This window comes from Lagopus muta, chromosome 1, assembly GCF_023343835.1.
Source record: "Lagopus muta isolate bLagMut1 chromosome 1, bLagMut1 primary, whole genome shotgun sequence".
NCBI lineage: Eukaryota > Metazoa > Chordata > Aves > Galliformes > Phasianidae > Lagopus > Lagopus muta.
This window is the reverse complement of record NC_064433.1, coordinates 46,697,807-46,719,618: the sequence shown is the minus strand read 5'-3', so window position 1 is coordinate 46,719,618 and position 21,812 is coordinate 46,697,807. Positions and strand designations below refer to the sequence as shown.

Here is a 21,812-nt window from a genome sequence, read left to right as displayed (position 1 = left end):
TCGTAAGAAGCAACCAACTCTGAAGTTTACAAGGGAGTTGAAGTATAGCTCAGTGAAACATGTAACTGTCACAGACACACCCTTACTGATTGGATCTCAGTAAGGGTATATCTTAATTTGGTCACAGAACAAGGCCTCTTTTTTAGAAACTGGTTGCAAATATACTGTGATAAAGGTGACCAAGGAGTTGGAGCACCTCTCCTATGAAGAAAAGTTGAGGGAGTCAGGCTTGTTTGGTTTGGAGAGAAGAAAGCCCTGGGGATACCACACTGTGCCCTTCCAGTACTTGAAAGGAGCTTAAAAGTAGGAGATAGACTGACGTTTTACACGATCTGACAGTGATAGAATGGAGAGGAATAGATTTAAATAAAAATAGAAGAGATTTATGTTAGGTGTTTAGGCACAATTTTTTTCCTCAGAGAGTGATGAGGCACTGGCATAAGAGAAGCTGTGAGCGTCCCTCCTGGAGGCATCCAAGGCCAAGTAGGATGAGGCCTTGGGAAATCAGATCTGGTGGTTGGTAACTCAAACCATGGCAGGGGTTTGGAATTAGACAATATTTATGGTCCCCTCCAACCTAAGCCATTCTATGATTCTGTGATTATCTGAGGTTAAAGTAAATATTTTCACTGTCTGAAATCATATATGATGTGTTGTGTGGCTCTGACTCAGCTTCCTAAACTATTTGTGCAGCCTTCAAAATAATGGATACTGCAGACAGACCATTCTTCCTAAAGACTGTAAAATCTGCAGATCTAATCTATCCAAATAATCACAGCCAAAATGATGTTCAACCTACAATTTAACTCTGATTGCATGCAACCTTCTTTCTCTTGCACTTAACAGTGGGACTATAAAGCAATAACACCGAAGTATATGAAAAAGAACATGCCAACATTATTGGAAATTAAGCAGATTATTCATTGGACATATTTAAAATGTGAAAGTATTCAAAAAGCACTACTGTTTGTTCCAAAAAGTTTGGTCCAACAACGTGTCACCAGTATATTCAATATATTTGTGAGAATGAATTTCCCTTGTGTTTTCAAGAAATACAAGTACAGAACAAAGTTGCAAGCGTCTTTGTTTAATTAGCATTTCAGATTTCTCCAGAGGAAGCCCAGATCTTGCTTTTCTCTGTTCATTTCTTTTGTTAAACTACAAGTAAATGTCTGCAAAAGTGTAAGATTGCTATCACAGTAAGCTGAGGTATTACCTTGTTTTCATGTGGGCGAAAATCCTTTTAAAAGAGATACTGGCACATAAAAATACATTCCCAGTTAGTATGCACAAAAGTAGAGAAAAAGAGAGGGGGGAATCAGAGGCAAAGAAGTATTAGAAATAGTGCTTATAGCTTATGGGGGATGAAAACATGGTGAATTATTGGCATTAAGCAGTCTCTTGTGCAAACTCACCCTATTCTTGCAAAAAACCCACACTGTTGCTGAATCACAGTTTCTGTGGGACAGAGATTCGAGAAAATGGTGCAGAGATCCCTGAAGAATAGATGTTCAAGTTGACACCTATTACTTTTTGCAGCGTGACAATACCCACATAAGACACCTAGAAAGACAGACAAACTCTCCAGCAATACACTGCAGACTAGGTCCTCAGTTTACTCGTTTGGTGGAGCCATTCCCTGGCTTTCAGTTTTGATACCACATAGATTCTGACCACCAAAATCCCACCATTCTTACGTGCCTCACTGTGCCTGTAGCATGACCATTTGTAAGTGAGCTTGGCAGCACTGGCAACGCACTTGACTGCTCTGACAGACAGTAGGGATGCTGCAAAAATAGTGTTTATTTTATTGCTTCTCACTTATTATAATGGATCATTTCAACCTCGAGCTACCGGGCAGATAGAAATGGAAGTCTTACATGCTGTCCAGTACCCAAAACCAACTGTCCACTTTGGAGGACTAGCTTCAGGATAGGGCTCAAACCATTGTGCTCTGCAGTCTGAGCACCACTAGCAGAAGTAGAAGCTGAGTGTTCTGAAGCTGGATGAGGTTAGAGCCTGAAGTATTGCATGCATCACTCAGTCCTTTTCCTGCATACAGCAGAATTCCTTCTCTGTATTTTCAATATTAACATGTCTTTCCTTCCCTTTCTCTGTCTTTTGTTTTTCTTTTCCCACAAACAAGCTTTTTGTCTCCATGAGGAATTGCTCTTCTTGTTGCATTTCTGTTCTCCTCTGAGACCTCTGTTTGAGGTTCATGTAAGATAAGCATCTTCACTCCCTTCCTACAAAACAACCTCAGCTGTGCAGCTTGCTAGCAGGGAAGAGCAGCCTTGATGCTGCTCCTGGCTAATTTATTGCTTCCAGTTTTGTCTTTATATGAGGTATTATTTTTGCTAAAGCAGCATTTCTTTTATATCGAGCATATTTTGCATCTGATAATGAGAGATAACTAGAGAGTTTATAATGCTCCAGATAAAACCTGAGTATCAGAACATTAAAGTGAAGTACTAAAGTACTTCAAAGCCAGGAAGCAAAATCTAACTTAAGGAAAAGGAAGGAAAAATTACTAGAAGTAGAAAACACCACTGCATGGCTTACCCTGCATGCAAAGCTTTATATGATAGTGCTGTTTGTTTTGTTGGCTTTTCATATGCAGTATCAATCACCCTGTGCTGCATAGCAGTCTCTCATCCAAGTACGTGATGGGGCTCTGCTGCCTCAGCTCTAGCCAGAGGTCCTGAGCACCACATACCTGAGTGTGAAGTAAGACCCACCACCAGAAGGCCTCAGCCAGCCAGCCTGCACCATTGGACTGAGCATAGTGCAAAGCTCTGGTGCTGGAGGAGATGGTTTTAGTGGCAGTACTGGGGCTGACAAGGCACTGTGTCCAAATTATACTACATTGAAACTGAGATGGCTTGGTAGGCCAGTTTGGCTCAGCCACAGTTCAGCTATAGGCACATAATCATAGGCTCCTTCCTGACGTGTCTTCCTCTAGACAGAGATAATATGAACATGAATAAACAATAACAACGCAGTGCAGACTCAGGAAGCTGTATAAATGATCTATTAGCTAACAGTGCTAAATTAACCTCAAGTGCCCTGACCTGCTTTGTAGATCTCTGGGATAAGAAACTGCTGCTGGCAGGTGCAATAAGGCTTTTTATTTTGGTATTATCAGCATGTCAGTGTTCATGCTGGAGGCAAATTACTTCAGCTGTTTCTCTTCTTTATGTGGGTCTTTTATTCTGCTTTGGCCCTACAGCAAACTGAGGCAGACCCTTTCTTCAAGGTCCCTTTCAGAGCAGAACAAGTGTGGTGTTGCTCAGAGCAAGGGAAGTCAACTGTGATGGTATGTAGGGCCCCCAAGAAACAAGGCAGCTCCAGGCAGTCTGCAGTCACAGATAAGCATGGTTGTAAGGATGCACTTGGGAAAAATGGGCAGAAAGCAAAAAATGAACCTTTCATATACAATATATAAAGTGGCAAATTGCTTATTTGGTTCCTTTCAACTTTTACACCCAGCAAAGGAGAAAATGAGCCAATCTGTCCACCTTAAAAAGCTACGCAACCTTTCTTCAGCTTGCACAAATTGCCACATCTCCTATTAAAGTCAAGGATGCTCTGCAGACATAGTCAGCTTTTTTTCACATCTTAAAGCTAGCATTGAAAATGGGGAGGTCAGAAAGGGCAAGTAAGATTAAAGTTTTCTCATGCAAAATCATTTTCATGTGAGGCTCAGCAGAAAGACAGCTATGCTTGATGCCATGACTGACTCTTCTGTTTCTTTTGAGTCCTAGGTGGAAATGAATGAGCAGGAGAGAAAAATCCACCTGCTGCCCTCTGAACCCACAGCTGGAAACATAGGATGAGTAAGGATCGTCCTGTGCATGCCAGTATCTATCAATATTAAGGTCTGTGATTTGAACCATGTTCAAAGGGATGTCTGAACTTAAACTAGGTATTCAGGGAGAAAGGTCTGTGCATCCACTGGGGTTGTGCAGTTTTCTCTGCACTGATAGACAAGAATAGCTAAAATGTCAGACTTCAGGAGGACGAAGGTTTACACTTGCCAACGTGCTTTAGGCCAGAACAGCTTTTTCTCCCCAAATTGACAGGGGATACAATACCTATGGTACACCTGCAATCCAGAGACAGAGTTAACTCTATCAGCACTAAACAAATTCCTAATGTATAAAAAGTTTGCACTTACCTTAAGTCCATTATCAAAGGGTTTATTTTATAGTCTTGAGTGCAGTTCATTGAATTACAACAAGCTAACATTCATTGGTGATTATTTATCATGACTGCTGCAGGCAGCTTTCAGGGGGGACCTATATTTTTACTTGAGAACCCTCCTTGTGGAGGGTGTGACCATATTGCTGAGCTGCACAGCTCCATGACCCTTCATATCTCTGAAGTGGAGCTGTTTCCACCTGATCTGCCTCAGGACTGTGCTGTTGATGCAAGGTGCTGCTTGTGCAACTCTTATGAACCCAAGAAAGTAAATGGGAATTCTTATTCCAATATGTCTATTTTGATGCATTTCTAAGTCTTTTATTTCTACCATTTCACTTAGTTCCTCTCTGCAAAACCAAAACACACTACAAATGTCTGTATGCTTCTATTTTTTCCAGGCTGTCAGGATTTAAGCCTAACAATTTTATGTAAAACATGCCAGCCATCAGTTCTCCAAGCAAGCTGCAGTCCGTGTCATTTGTCACCACTCTTGCTGACTGAATTCCTACCAGGCTTCCCTGTGATTTTGTTCATGTCTTTATTCCTCTTTTTGTTTTAGTATCTACTTTGGTTTGCTCTGTTGTTGTACCTGGACTTTTAAGAGCATAAGATTTGTATTTATTATGAAACATAGTGTGAGGAAAAAAACAACAACAAATCATTCCTCTGCTTACTCCAATATGGAAATAGTAGTCAGAAAGCACAAACTGCCCTGAAATCTGATAGTTGCTGTAAGAGATTTCAATAGAATATTTCTCTATTTTAAAAAAAAAAAAAAAAAAAAAAAAAGAAGTCAAATTGTAAATTGTTCAGAAAAAAATTGCTGTTTGTGCTGACCAAAAAAAAAAAAAAAAAAAGGAAGAAAATAAATCTGATTGTCTGGACTGGAATATTCTGGCTTTTGATTTTATAATGACTTGTCACTTTGAAAGATGGAATCTAACGTATCAAATAGAACACAAATTATCAGTTAGAATGAGTTGCCTCTGAGTAAGCCAAAAGACTATTATCATATCAATTACTGAAACACCATCTGGAATACCAATCATCAATTAATATTACTGTAATACACAAACAGTAAGAAAGAATTCAAAATATAAAAATTAGAACCAGAGAGCAAAATACATCCAAACAATGATGGATAGCGAAACAAGGACTGCAAACAATATGAAATATTTCAACCTGAAGTTGAATTTCATTGTGTTCAAAAGTGACTATCAAAATTGCTCAAAAGAGATTCAAAGAAAAAGAAATTGCAAGAATAACAGAATTTCTGTTGATTGGATACTCAGACTTGTTACACCCTCCCCTGCACTGTGTAAGCAAGAACTGTGCTACAATGAATGTAGGTTCTTACTGAAAACAACAGATTTAGATCTCTGTTTCTGTCACAATAAACAACCTCATGTCAACTCCCCATTTTCTGAAGCAATATCTATGTTTCAAAAGAAACTGGAAGATTGACTCTCTATTCTTAAGTGGCAATTACTGATTTGGAAACTACGCAGTACTTGTCTTACTCATTTTACTACATACCCACAGCATTTACTTGTCAAAAATAGACTCAGAAATGAGATCATTTAAAACTTACTTTCACTTATGCTAAGCACTATGTTCAGAAATGTTTCCTTTTCCACAACTAGCTATTACTTTCATTTTCTAAAATTAAAGATTTTCTTGTTAAGTTAGTTTGCACTTACTGAGCTTTTTCTCATATGTGCACAGTAAACAGTAACAGCACACTCAGCAGTAATATGTACTACAGAAATCAGTGCAAACCACAGTGTCCAGAGAGAACAAGCACTACGTCCCAGAGGATTTTTCCTGAACAAAGAATGAAGTGAGGGACTAACTGACTAACCATGAGATTTCTACAGATTTTCTTTCTTTTTTTTCTTTCCTTTTGAAGTATTAATGCACTACCTAAATGTCAATTGCTACAAGTCAAATACCACACATCTCATTTTACCTTATTTAATCTAATATTCTATACAATGCAGAACAGTGCAATCAACCTGAGACATCATCCGTGGAGCAGGAAAAGACCCTGGAGACTTTACAGATGGAAAAAAAGATAGCTCAGGATACATCTGAATGTGTCTGCCTCCACTCTTCAGGCAGAAACAATTTTCAGCACAGCAACTAGGCCTAATTTAACTGTATTTTAGCATCATGTTTAGGGGACTGGTACGCCATCCATACTCTTGAGCATTATGGTATGGTCCATCACACAGCTTGGGCAGAAATGAAGATGCAGAAGCAGAGAGGTAATGTTGATTCATGGAAACTACCCAGCTCTACAGTCTCCTCTCAATAAGAAAAAAACATCTTTCCTATATTGCAGAAAGGCACACCATTTGTATAATCTCAAATTAAATATTCATTTTGACTGATATTTATCTGACTATACAGATCACCTGTTCTGGGTCAACTCCAGCACCAAGGAGGGTTTTTGCCCAGAACAACCATCTTTATGGGATATCAAGGCTGTTCCCACAGTCTGGAAACTGCAGGCACATTTCAGGCCCTAAAAAATGTTATCAGGGGCCATTTATATCAGAAATGTTGAGACGTGTGCTACTTGTCTTTCTCCCATGCATCATAAATTTCCTGCACTCTCTCTTGGCAAGTAACAATTTGATTGTAATAAAGCCTATGCTGCCAAGATTTCTAAATGGTCATAAAGTGAGGGTGATCCCCGGACAGGATAGCAGCTGTAGTGTGCAGCAGATGCCAGTGAAAATCTGTGTTCATCTGCCACCTCATCTTTCTGGCTGGACTCCAGGCAATTAACAGTAACAAGATGCTATTGAAAAGGGTTTGTAAACCTGCCATGTCCCTGCTTATGCTCCTCATAGGAATCTGATAATTATTCTCAACTTATGCTGACCCGGACTGACTAAAGTACACAGGTCGTGCTTATTTCAGTTCTGAACTACACCATATTTCTGATGGAAGACCAATAAACTCTGAAAAACAGCTCTGATCTCACAACTGTCTGAACTTGGCAGAGTAGTTTGCAAAGACAGGGAACAAAGCGTTTTACTGATGGCTATAATTTTAATTTCTCAAACTTTATAGCAGAGTCAAGAAAAAATGGTAGGAGGCTACAAAAATCTAGTTACTACATCATAGAACATGAAGCCTATAATGTACAGATTCATTTTTGTAAAAGGCGGTCTGTGTAACTCATTTACTGAATAACAAACCCATGCAAGGGTAAGGCCCATCATTCTTTCAAGTGTGAATACTTCTGAGACATTAGCAATTCAGAAAATCACAAGAAGTATGTAAGACAGACTTTAAGGCTCATGTTATTAACAACATACATCAGATGTTGTTCCTAAAGGTTAAGAGGAGGTAGAGGAGAGTCACAACTTTTCTGAACCTGCCAGCCAAGACAACCTGACTATAGAAAGAACCTATACAAAGAAGCCTAAAGTTAGCTCCTACAAATGCCATCTTCTCAGTGAAAGGACTTTCACAAATATTCTTCCACGAAGACTTCCCAGTCTTCAATTACATTTCTGACACTGAATATCTCATTACTAATGATTCATTTTCAAAACCACATACAGAAAGTAAAAAATAATTTAAAAAAGCACAATACAAACACAACAAACATTATAAAAATATGTAATTTCTATTTGTCAGAACATTCCAATCTGAAAATTATGTTAAATTTGTTCTGAACATCACAGGTGCTGAATATTTGAGCATTTAAGTAAAAGCAGATAAGGAATAAAAACTGCTTCTATTCTCAGATATCATTTCTCTTAGAGTCCAGAACATACAGTTAAACACATTTGTGGAAGGTAATTTTTATGAACAATCCACAAGGTGAAATCTCATCATCAGAATTATTTGTACTGTCATAAAATCTGTTAGCAATACTTCTGATAAGAGCTTAACTTATTATTAACCAGGACTATCTTTGCACAGTTAAAGATGGCTGTGTTCTCTGCTGCTTTGATGGCACTATCCACAAAGAGAAAATTCAAATATAGGAGCAATAGTGCATTTAGAAACCAGGAGAGAAGTAAGGTACAGTTGAGCAATTAAACCTAAAAATATTTAAGGGCATTCTAGAATTCTAGTCAATGGCTGGGAGGGGAAATCAATGCCATCCATACGCAAAGCCCTTCTTTAAAGATAAAATAAAATAAAATTTAAAAAGCTCTAAACAAAAAATCAATAAAATAAAAAATAAATAACTAAAACACACCTAATTCCATCCCTGGGTGAATGCCTGATTACATATAATTACATAAACATGCCTTTGGAAGTCCCTGAAAGAGAAAGCAATGTGTACCTCTTCATATTAGATCTAAGCCCCAGAATCAAAACAGTACTAAAAATCCTGGATATCACTCACTGCACCCCTTTCTTCAAATACCTTTCTGATCATAAACGTATGTCTTGAAAGTGAGAGACCTTCACAAGGGGTATTCTTGATAAATTAGTGTGAGCAATTACAAAACAGAAAACTTTTTCTTCTTATACAAAGCAGCACAAGTCTGTTAACAAAATGGCATTAATGGACCACAGTAGTCATAATCTCAATGACACTAACTGCAATCTTAAATAGATTTCCAAAGATGATTTTAACACTTCAAACAAAAAGTACAAAGGCTGCTCTGAAAACAATGTCTCCTATTTTATTATGTTGGCTCATGACATCAGAGGTGAATGTTGGTGTTATGGCAGTAGACATTGAACCTTCCCAACAATATTCCTTTTCATTTTGTTGCTTTGCAACAGATGGCATCTGATGTGGAAAAACATATGAAGAAAAGGTGTGTCACTGAATTCCTCCATGTGGAAAAAATTGCACCCATTGCCATTCATTGATGCTGAGAGTTTATGGAAAACAAACAGTGGGTGTTGGCACAGTGAAGTGGTGATGGTGGGTCAGCAGTGGTGACAGCAACATGAAAGACAAGTCATACTGCAGAAAGCCATGCACAGCTGTAACACCATGAAAGGAAGAGTGTCTCAATCAGATGCAAATCAGTGGATTATGACCAGGGAACAGGGCTGGATATCAGCCTCAATCTGTTGGAAATGATTGTGACAACACTGGAACATGGCAAAGTTGGCATCAGGTGGGCCCCACAAATGTTCAGACAGGAATAGAAAGAACACTATATCTTTGTCAGGATCTACTGAACCAACATCATGCTGAAGGTGACAATATTCTGGACTGCATCATTATCTGTGACAAGTGGTGTTATCACTTCAACCTGGAGTCAAAACAGCAGGCCATGTAGTGGCAACATGTGCATTCTCCATTGAAGAAAAAGTTCAAGATGCAGCTCTCAGAGGATAAAGTGATATGCAGTGTCTTTTGGGATAAGAAAAAGGTGATCCTTCTGGACTTCCTGTAACTAGGACAAATGACTCTGACACTGCAACACTGACTAAGCTGAAGGCTCAGATTTCCAAAGTCAGGTTAGAGGAGAACACCTTTCTCTTACAACACAATAATGCCAGGCCCCATACCAGTTTGAAGACCATGGAACACACTGCCAATCTTGGTTGGACTGTCCTACCACATCCACTGTATAGTCCAGATCTCATGCCTTCTGAGTTCTGTCTCTTGGGACTGATGAAAGATAAACTGCATGGACAACATTTTCCTAGCAAATATGCAAAGACACCATCATAGTAGTTCTGTAACAGTGGGTCTTCTCTACCAATGCAGATTTTTACACGTGTGGCATCCAATCTCTTGTTCACTGCTGGTGAAAAATCCATAGCTAAAGGTGATGACTACACTGAAAAATAGTTTCGTGGCTAGGAATTTGTTCTACTAAATAATGTTAATGTGCTCTTTGTAGTTGTTGTATTTTCCATGGAAATAAATAGGAAGCATTACTTTTGAGGCAAGACATGTATATTATGTGCATAGGAGTGAAAGAAGTGGGTGAGTTAGAATTATAAGGGATTAAACTTTTTGAAAAAAGGAACATAAGAACATAATATACCTTAGCGTTTCCTCTCAATTTCTGATAATATTCATGATGCTTTTAGCCTCCTTACATGACATTTCTGCTTGCTGAAAACCAAGCATGGTCTTTGTAGGCCTGAAGCATCTCCCCTATGAGGAAAGGCTGAACAAACTGGGTCTGTTCAGCCTTGAGAAAAGACTACTCAGAGGGGATCTGATTAACGTTTATGAATATCCTAACTGTTGCAGTCAAAGAGATGTGGCCAACCTCTTCAGCAGTTTATGGGGACAGGACAAGGGGAAATGGCCATAAACTAGAGCATAGGAAGTTCTGCAACAGTATGTGAAGGAACTTCTTCACAGTAAGGGTGACAGCACTGGAACAGGCTGCCCAGGGATGTTGTGGACTGTACTTCTCTGGAGATATCCAAGACCAGCCTGGATGCCTACCTGTGTAGGGGGTTTACTTTGCAGGGGAGTTGGACTGGATGATCTCTAGAGGTTCTTCCATCAATTCTCTGATACATTTTATGGCTACTTACAATAACACCTTTGGTAGCTGAACCACGTTAAGGAAGGGAATATTATATTCTGTTCCCCCCCCCGCCACAAACTCTGGCATTTGTGTCCAATCAGGACATCAATTCCCAAGCTTATTTCACACATAATGCATTTTTTAAATGATAGGTCATCACCTGGTCTTTAAAAAGTAAACCTAAATGCACCAAGATAAGGAAAATTCTATCATCTACAATCTCAAGCCTTTTAAATTTTTCTTCTCAGCTTTTCCAGTTGACAACCCATTTTATATGTAAATTAGAAGTTAAATGTTAGACCAAATACAATGGTGATAAATAAGAATTCAGGAATTCTAAGAATTACTATCCAATGTGCTCAAGATACTTAGTATTTATCTGTTCCCTCACTGCTTAATATTAAATCAGTTACTTTAATCCCATCTCTCTGAATGCCTGCAATTCAGAATTCAGTGATTACTCCCCAACACTCTATCCTCACTCAGTGGATAGACCCTAAGTTTTCATAGTTGATGCAAAGTAATAATTTTGTCTACTTTCCTTCTAATTTCTAAAAGTGCAAGAGTCTATGAATACACGAAACAGTTATTTTCTACTTTTCTACTGGACTATGCCACAACTTGTACCTTCTACTAGGTTTTAAAATGACAGTTGTTATTTATGATAAAGTGTAAAGACTAATGTTCACCAGTTCTATAGAAATGAATGGCCACTGTAAAAAACAGTCTGTAAAAAAAACCAAAAATAAAGACTCATCTTTCACAGCTACAAACTCCAAATCTAACTTTCTTGGTAAAAGGTGTACATCCTGTTTTGCTACGTACTGATGGATGGTAAGAGAAATATTTTGACCTACCTATAATCCCATCTATCAGAAGCAACGAGGAAACAAAGCATTTGACAACCTGCCTGAGGTCAGTCTTTCAACCAGTTTTTCTGAAATTCAGTTATGGTAATTCCCAACAGTTGCTTCTTTTCTGGAACACTCTTTTTCAACTCACAGTCAAATGGTAGACCTGCAATTGGCTTTCTTACAGGCACAATTCCATGCCTCAGTACAGTTTGCAAAGGTACAGCTTGCTGAGCTGCAAATGAGCTTTCAGTACACATTTTACTTTGGAATGTACAGCTCTTGACTGGACCCTTTACACACTAAAAGAAACAACATTTCAGATTGAACCAATGCTATCCTTCCATTACAAAAGGCAATCTCTTATCTACCCACATTTCACATTAATTAAAAATACATGAGCATGAGCACCCATAGCAGATAAATGTTACTAAGTACTGCTAACTTAGCTTGTAAAGTGAGACTTTTCTGAAGATGTTACATAATATGAATAATTAAGTAATTGCATTTATTTTTAACTGTGTTTCCTTTTAATTGAACTGCTGAGGTACTAAACTTCAGGCTGTCACCTTTAAATAACTTGTTACACTAATAAGATGAAAAGTCTTTCACAAACTTTCCCATGGCTGGAAGTGCCTGTTTCTTCCAGGTAAGGCACTGTACACAGGTACATTAACAACAACACTCACCCCTAGTTCTGGCAGAACCAACTTGCATCCTCCACACTGGGGAGCAGAATAGTGAAATGCAAATGAACTGCAGCAAAACAAAGCTAAACAAAGGCAGTCAGTGAGTGCATGACTGCAGCCCATTATGCCTGCTCCAGATGTCAGTGGCACGGCTCAACCACTCACCTACAGGCAGCCCAGATCCTGCAGTTCCACTCCCAGGTGGTGTGAAAGGAGACAAGGACACTTCTGCTGACCTCCCGATCCTCATGTGTTCTACAGGATCAGTTCCCCCTTCTCTCAAACACTTTGCAGTCATTCAGAGCTGACTGGAATTTTTTATAGAAGAACATTTTCTGTGGTAAACTTGAAATTTAATAAAAATTGGCTGCCTCTTACCACTCCATCAGTGTCCTTATGACCCTATGAAATCTTCACTGAGACAATTTCTTTAGCCCCTTCTCCCAGAAGAAGTCTCACACCTTCGTTCATAAAAAATTCACCCGTAAAACACCTTTCTGCAGTGATTTCAGAATGAAACACAGGAATTCCCATTTCAGAGAAGACATGAGGATTTCATAGGACACATAATAGTTTCACTGCGGAATTTTCAGTAGGAAAAGAACTTCCTTATTCCTTGGATTTAATACACATAAATAATAGAATGTTAGATAATTCAGCTGAGTACTGACAGAATCAGAGGAACACAGAGATGAATTCTAAAGTTACGTTTCACTGAACTGTAATGTGTGAAGGATTTTCCTCTTTTTATGCATGAACAACTTTTTTTCCCTTGTTCTACTACCTCACATACTTCTTCAATTTTAAGAACAGTATTTAATATTTGCCAGTAAAATTCTGAATATGCATAAAAAGATAGCCCAAAAGTAGGAAAAATATTGTTGAAAGTACGAGAGAATCACTGGCAAGTTCTTCACTATATATTCACCTACATGATATCTAGTTAGACCTCATCACAAGTATTATCTCCAGGCTCTAATTCTCCAAGTCTATTTTAAGCCAGCATTATGATGAAATTAGTTAGCAGACAGCATCTTCAATTAAAAAAAAAAAAAAAAAAGGAAAAAAAAAAGATAAAGCAGCTTCAGGATCATATAACTGTTCTTTTCTCTATATAAAGATCCCTCTAACCAATTCCTGTAAAGTCTTATATTCTCTTTCAAGCATTGTTAGAAGCTGTAAAAACTCACCTTTCTCTTAGAGAACCATGCTTCTTAAAGGCAACTTTCTATGTTTGGAAATTCGCTGTAAAGGTTGCCATGGTGATTAATTTTAAAAGTGAAATTCTCCCATTTTCAAGTTTTTCTTTAAAGAGGAAATGTTCCATAATAGCACCCAGTCCTCATCAAGGCAAATAGAAATGAAAATCTCCCTATCTTGAAAACTAAAGGACATAGCCTCTGTGTAACTGAAACTTCAGAACAGATATCTTTTCAGAATAACAGTGGGAAACATATTTTCACCTAAAGTTGAAAGAAAAATATATTAGAGGAAAAAGAACAGATGGACAAAGTCAGCATCTTCCAGCAGTCAGACTGCAGCCAACAGAGCAGGTTATACTACTGAAAGGAAGGAAGAAAGATGAGGGAATGGCAGTGGTGATTGGTGCTTAGCAGCAAAAACAGTGAAGCAAAGTCACCCAAGATAGTTTTACTATGTGGCAAGAGAGAGAAAAAAACTGCATCCTCAGAGAAAGAGTCTTGAAGTGAAAGGTCATTAATGAACAGCTCTTTACCCAGTGAACGCATCTCCAGTTTTCTTTCATGAGTCAAGCTGCAATTTCATATGGTCATCTCCATCTATTGACTTCTCTGCGTACTGCTGCATTAAATCTTGGCTCTCCACACAACTGCATTACTACAGGGAGCAGGCAAATGTGTAGCCCTGTTCCTGCAGTAGGAGATGGAAAAATACCATTTCTTCTTTAAAAAGACATCCACAGTGTTTGGCATCGCATAGTGCAACTGCTCACTGTGTGAGTAGTCACTGCAGAAATAATAGCGGATATTGTGCCAGTTCAATACCTAGGCAAGTTACGACTTCCTTATTCACATAAAGATCACAGTACTGTGAGACAGATGCATTATTCATTATGTGTTCAATATTTTATCTTTCTAGGCAGAAGTATCCATACAAGCACAATTAAAATGTCTGATGTAGACAAAGTTGATTTAAACACAAATTCTTTTGTCTGTGACGTTAAAGCTACAGTTTAAACAGGAGAAAGTAAACATGCTGCAACTCATGGGTAAAGTGTCTGGGTGTCACTCACGTTACTTTACCCAGGAAAGATTTCACTTGATCTGCTATCATGCCAGCCATAGTAAACATTAAAATCATTTGATACAACTTAGAATGTTTGGCAGATAAGATCATGAAGACAAAAAAAGAAATGATCAATTTGAAATGGCAGAACTCAAATAGTTACTACTGCTGTTTTATCTTTATTGTATTTTTTTATAAATCATTATGCATCATATTTCCTAGAAATCCCAGTGAGTAAATAACTGTTACCTGCATGACACCAGATTTTACAGAAACACATGAAGTGAAAGCTGGGTAGAAAACAGTCATCATCTCTGCTCCCAGCTGTCAGTGTAGCAATGGTGGTCCTAAATCACTTATCTAAGAGTCTATGCCTTTTTACATTCTCTGTAAACACAAAGTGTGTGCTCCCTAACACACTGCTCCCTAAAGAAAGCCCTTTTTGGTTTCAGTGCATAAGAAGTCTCAGAGAACTGTGTTTTGCAGCACACAGTTTAAAAACAACCAAAAGCTTTATGCTGAGCAGGGAGAAAACGAGCACGGTGTGCAAACAGCTAAACTGGTACAAGTGTCCCAAGATTTTTATCTCTGTTATCAACAGTGAAGTTCACTCTCTTGCACCCTAACTTTTACAGGAAAAATAGATAGACAAAAATCACTATTTCCTATATTCATTCTTGAACAAGAGTCTTCTTAAGAAGTACAAAGACAAGCCACATGTAACACTATAATGCAATGGAAAGGGCAGCAATGACAGCATGATAGCAAAGTCCTAGGCTGCAGTAGATGAGGATAAGCTCAAATGCAGCAGCCGTGGACACAGGAATAAAAAGAAAAGAAACTGCTTACCCTTGGAAGGCCCCAGGTACACAGGGATCTCTAGCAAGATACCCTCATCTCCACTGCCAACTCTTACACGAGGTCTGGAAAGGGATGGATCCTGGCACTACCCCTTCCAATCACTCCGGTGCATTTCATGCAGCTGAGCTCCCCTGGCTTGGCCCTTCCTTCCACCAGGTGCTCAATCACTGTTCCAAGCTGCAACTTAACATTTCTGCTATACCACAATACAGAAATCCAACCTTAAAATTACCCAGATCTCCATAGAGACTGACAGTTCCCAATGCTCCCTTACTTTCATGGAAATCAATCCAAGATAATAGGACAAGTAAGAAAACAAGCATTTACCAGCTTCAGTCCACAGGGGAGAAGAAAGAAAAATAACAGGAATAACTCTATCCAAAATCCTATCTTCTTACTGTGATTTTCATCAAAGAGGTTTTTCTCCTTGCCCTGAAATCGTGTACATAGCTTTTGATGAAAAGAAGTAGGAAAGGAAGATTCCAGAGATATTTTCTAGGGAGATTGTTGGCACTCCATGCTGCTACCTCTGTATGCCTGTAAACTCTAAGCACATGCCGTACACCCTTGCTGGGCACAGAACTGGTGGAACTGGGAGAGAAGCACCAGAAGAGGTAAAGCCCTCCAGCCTCTGCTCATGTTTAATACTCAGCATCATCAATGATTGACTTCTATGTTCTTGATTTATCTTCATTTAAAGATATGAGTGTTTATATCAGATTTGAAAAGCCCCATGTGTCACTGAAAGACATAGAAATGAGATGGTATTGGGCGTTATGTATTGCTAGTATTTCTCTATCAATTTCAATGGTCTACGAACCCACTCAGCCATTGCCGGCTACCTCCAAATACAAAGGTCAAGCTTCATATGGCTGGGAGCAGAGATGCAGCTGATGTAGATCTCCATTAAATTGAGAACAAAGCTGAGACTCACAGGAGCTAAATCATTCCATTAAATATCTGTGAAAGCTGATGCTGGGTTTGTGTCCATGAATAAAAAATAAACAAATGAAGAACAGTACTGAAACATCATTCATGTGCTTTGTGCCTTTTTTCTTTTGCTTTCGTCTCTCTGTGTTTCTTTTTTTTTTTTTTTTTTTAACTAGCATCTTCCTTAAACAATTGTACTACTCATCAGTGAACAAGGTATACATCAGGCCTTACCTGCTGGCCTGGGACTCCTACAAGGCAGGGAGCTAATCACCAAAATCAACCAGAAGAAAAAATGAGAGCTATTTCACAGTGATGTGAAGCTGTTTTGCAGTGAAAGGATAAAACCAGTGCTGATCTGTTCAAGCTCTGGCATGCAGTTGAATAAGTACATGGAAGATGAACAAAAATATTCTCTATAATTATCCTCTTTTTAATTTGTTCTGAATTTTACAAATTCTAACGCTCAGAAAGGTTTAATTTAAAGCATAAGTGGAGCAGGCCAGGGCACACTGATGGAATTTTTGAAGATTATACAGCCAGTTAAGTATGTGGCATCTGTCTGCTTTTGAAAGTATTTGAAAATGGACAGTTGGCCTTCTGGTCCTTCACTCGGATGGTGTCAGCATTCTGAACAAGCAGATAATACAAGAGCTTACTGTGAAGGATGCCGGTTGGCAAGGAGAGCTCAACAGGCTAATTCCTGACACTCTAAAAGAGCAGAAACTCATGAAATATATTTCCTGGAGTTGGAAGCACTGTTTTAATCCAAGCCAAGAACAAATGAGCGAATAAACTAAAAGAAAATGCAATGCTTTTAGCTTTCTCCTCAGCAACTTTGCTCAAGCTCCTGGTGTTTCCCTTGAGTCCACACTGACGTGCTATAACCAGCACCAAAAAAAGGCACTTCAAGGAGTTCTGATCTCCTTTCTCTCCTTAAAGTGCATCTGAGGTTATCCCAGGAGCTTGCTCCCTAGGAAACAAAGACAGAGAAGCAAATGAAGACTCAGCTGCCCTGTAAAATATCCAAAACATATGAATTTGTGGTAAAAGTTCTGTACTATTTTTGATCTTGCACAGAATGTGAATAAAAAGAAATACCAAATTTTTCACCCTCCTCTCAGAAAAAGACTCAGTATGAGAAATACATACTTTCATTATAAACTTGGAAATTCCATGTTGTAGGTAGCCTTGGAGACATAAGGGACTCTTAACTAGAGATAAAAACTTTTGTGGTTGTTTCTAGCTGCCAAGAAGGCACTGCAGAGACACAAATCTAAATATAAAGACACATTTCTGGATATTAAGACCAGCTGAGATATCCTAGGACCGCATCAAAATGATGAGTGTTAGTAGCACAGAGCAAAATAAGGCTTAAACTCACCTCAGAAATGAAAGAAGAGGAAAGAATTTACTTGGAGATCTCTCTCCCTTCTCCTAGGACCCTTCCCATTAGCGTGGTGCAGTGTGATGGGTCAGTGTCTCCTAGTCCAATCCACATTTGTACCTACCCCATAACTTCCAGATGAGAGAGAGCTGTTTTGTGACTGTAGTATATTCAATGACTCAGTATTACGTTCAATGACTCTGCATTACCAGAACAACCCGCCAGCAATTCAGCTGCTAAATTTTCAGCGTTGCTGAGATCAATGTCCAATTCAGCCCCAGCTGGATGTGGGAAGTCACTGCAATACAATCTCCTGCAGCACTTCTAAGTGGCACCATTAGACTCTGGAATCGTGGCCAAGTGCTATTGATATGCCACAGAAGCTATCTATGAATGCTACAGAAACATATGGCCTCTAGCATATCCACAAAAGAGCAGACGTTGTCATTCAGAGTCTTCAGAAATAGACATCAGGGACATCTTTTACTCTGCATGTCAGAAGGGCACTGTAAGCCAAGGTCTGAGAGTTATACTGGGAGTGGCTGGTAACAAAATGCTCCCCAGGTGCTGCATGCTAAGAGCTCAGCAATGAATCATCTGATGTCCCTCTAGGCAGCCCCAAGCTTCCTGAAACACTTGATCATGTTACCCACAGAGGAGTCATTGCAAAAATAACTGGTTTGATGGAGATGAAAATGTGTCCCCTGAAAAAAAAACAACTTAGTATGAAGGAAGAAAACCCTCCGGCGGACAGCCTTCACAGTTCCACGGACCAAAGCACTGACTATGAATTCCTGTTTAGTAGGAATAATTCCTGTTATTAAATCTGTGAAGGACACAGGAACCCATTCCTAGGGCAAAATTATCTCTTGCCAGCAGCACTGAGAAGTCCTTTACATAATAAAGAAGGTGGTTAGCTTTCTTAGCAAAACTGACAGAGAGGTAAAAATTCTGTTCATTCTGATCTGCAGCAATTCTGATCAGCCAGGGTCTAGAGGTTAAGTGTGAAGTGAACCAAGGGTCAGAATTTCAGCAAGGAGTCTCTTGTAGGAGGAACAGAGATGAGGCAATGACAATCCAGGAACACAATATTAAGTTGCATCAAATTCCCTGCAAGTACTTTAAGCATAATACCACAGAGGCTGTCTATCCATCAAACATAAAATACTGAGGACACGGGAAAGACTCCAGCTGGGTTATCCAGAAAATGCTCAGATCAAGAAAGCAAAAGCACTCAAGCAGTGATCACTACCTTCATATCCTTCACACAGCTCAGAAGATCCTAAGGATACTCAAGGCAGCCAGTGCATGCTAGTGACCAGAGGAGATGGTCCAAGATCTGGGAACAGATATTTGACTGGACAGGTGAAGAAATAAGCAGAGAAGTGCTCCCAGTAAACTACTACTGAATTAAGGGCAGTGAAGAGCTGGCCCATGCACCAGCCAGAACTGTGCTGCTATGCAGGAGAGATCTGAGATTGAGGCCTTCATGCAGTCCCAGTAGTTCAGAACACATGATGCAGCCTTGGCAAAACAGAAGCTGTTACAATAGGGGCTGAAAGCAAAGATGGTCACTACTGCTGGCAGAAATACTGAAGAGCACATACTTTCTACAGCACCACACCATAAAGATTTCAGCCTCCTGCAATAAGCTAACATGCCTGACTGAAGGCTCAAGACAATCCAGGAATGATGAAGAGGAAGTTATTGTGGGTGCTCAGAAATTATTCACAGGCAATTATTCTGTTTAGGCAAACTGCATGGGGCAAATGTACCTTCTTGCACCTCCTGCTCCTGAGTGGAAGATATGGTCTCCATTCAAGTTTTGTGGTCTCCACTCTCATTTTGTGCTGTCCCAGAAGAACTAAGAGACGACAGCATGAGATGAGCAATTCAGCTGTGTAGGCCATCCATCGTAACGGCAGAATGAAGGCCAAGATGCAACAACACACAGATGTGCCGGCCCAATTTGCCAATTAATTATTTAATTGCACAAGAGAAAAAGCAGAACTCTAAGATGCAGGAAGTGGGAGATGGCTACTAGGGAAAAAAGAAAATAAAAGATGGAAGTAAAATCAAAGACAACTGCAGAATAGCTACATAGTAGATGCTCCTTACATCAGGCAAAACTAGAGCCAACTCCTCTGACATGGGCAATTCAGCCCCTTGGGGGCCAGCAGGAAGCTGCCCAGCATTATGCCACCTTCAATGTTAAACAGAACGTTACCACCTTCTGGAACAACATGAGCTAGTAAGGGGAGGTTAGTGAGGGGTTATTTAGAGGAATATGAAGCCTACTGGGTAGAATGGGCTGATGGGCAAAGCACCAGCAATCTCAACAAAAAGAAAAAATATTTGCCAAAATATGCAACATCTTGCAATGACAAAAACAGAAACAGAAACCTGTCATAACTTGCACAACACTTGGAAAGAGGAGCAGATCTTGCAGAGAATGCAGACTGAGGACTGATCAGTCTAAATGTATCTCCATGGCTGGCACTGCAGCTATACTTACAACACTTCTGCAAATAGCTAATTCGGTTGCCTGCTGTTACATGACTCATGAAACACAGCAATTTTCCTTTCCTTGCTGAAAAGATTAAAATATTACTTCCATATACCCAGTGGAAGGAATACTAAAGTTATTAGCAAAAAAATTGAAGTGAGCTCAAGCTTTTCAAAACAGTTTTATTTTCCCTTCAGAGTTCTGTTTGAGCAATCACTCATTTTTAGTTCTATCTAGTTTTAATTTTTGCTCCCCAGGTTTTTCTGAAAAGCTTCTTTTTTGCCCTGCTTTTTTGTTTGCTGATGTATTATCAGAGATAACAGAAAATATCTATATTGTCTTAAAGTTTAATTTTGTAACTACAGAGATTTTATTCTAAATACAACAACTTGCAATGTGTGATGTCAGAGAGTAAGAATAAACTTTCTTATACTAAACATCTATTTATGTTGGTGATCCTACTCAATCATTCAGCCAAGTTAAGAACAGATGTGGATTCTAGTCAGATCAGGTTCTGTTCACCCTGCTTACGAAGAATCAGAAGGAACAGAAAACTCACTGCAAAACTTCTTAGAAAATAACACAAGAAACAACAGTGAAGGTGAATATCTAATGATGTGTCTCACTGAGATATCACCCACCTTCAAAGCTGAGGGGGGATATTCCCTTCCCCAGAAATAGAGAAAAACCTCAAAAGAAAGCAAAAGCCCCGACAACTATCATATATGTTTTGTTAAGAAAAATCACTTGTAATCAGAGAACTCGTTAATCATTTTTCACTCCTGAAGAATCAGCTTTCCTCAGAGTTATGCCACAAGGAATGCAATAGATCATGCAGCACCACTGACACAATGTAATTTGCTCTGTATGCAGACATTTATGGTTTCATATTGACCTACTTCATACTTATGATATAACAACGTCAACCTGTGGTTTTTAGAAGGAAAAAATAAAGTAGTAAATCTCAAGCAAATGGCCATTGTAGCAAGAAGCCACATTTCCCAGAAGAGGACCTGGTCCTGCCATTAATGATGCCACCTCCTGTCAACCAGCTCAGTTCCAAGGAAAGCTGTTTAAAAAGTGAAGTTGTTAGTGTCATTCTGGGGGACTTGCTAACCACATCTGTATAACCAAGATGTTATAATTGCAATATAATCAAAAGAGTATGGCAAAGCAAACAGGATCACAAAAGAGAATAAGTAGAAGAGCTTACCCTTGGGTTGAGCTCACTAGAAGATATCAAAGAGGAGGATCTCCAGAAGAGATCCTTCCCCTCTGGTAGCCAGCTCTTAAATAGGTCCAGGAGGGCTGGAGCCTGGCTCCACCCCTTCCGGCAGCACAGGTGAATTGCCTTCACCTGTGCTCCTCGGCTGACTCATGGCTCACCTCAGGTGATCAATCAGAGGTTCAGGCCGTGACTCAGCAGTTCCCATACACACATCCCAACATGAAACAAGCTGTCACACAGAGAGGCATTGCACTGAGCTGGTCACAGCATCGTGCAGCCTGGGCTCCAGACTGATGCCATCACTGACGTGATGCTGGCCTGCGCCAAGATAAGGCCAAATTCTCCCAGAATGGGGAGAGGTTGGGTCTGCTGCTCTGATGACAGAGTGGTGTGGCAATCCCCTCATT

At 39.4% G+C, this 21,812-nt stretch overlaps 1 protein-coding gene across 3 annotated transcripts in view; it reads right to left on the bottom strand.

Moving 5' to 3' along the window:
* Nucleotides 1-21,812, bottom strand: part of ANO4 (anoctamin 4) — a 168,784-nt gene that overhangs the window by 116,234 nt on the left and 30,738 nt on the right. Inside the window, exons 1-2 of one of the 3 annotated variants that reach the window (XM_048958563.1) lie at nucleotides 15,343-15,425; nucleotides 13,964-14,118 (exon numbers count right to left, since the gene is read on the bottom strand). The exons of 1 other annotated variant lie outside the window; for it this stretch is intronic. In XM_048958563.1, the coding sequence (XP_048814520.1) occupies nucleotides 13,964-13,976 (13 nt within the window). In that variant the 5' untranslated portion in view covers nucleotides 13,977-14,118; nucleotides 15,343-15,425. Of the gene's footprint in view, nucleotides 1-13,418; nucleotides 13,538-13,963; nucleotides 14,119-15,342; nucleotides 15,426-21,812 lie in introns of those variants that run through there. One more of the 3 variants, XM_048958578.1, reaches the window with a different exon arrangement.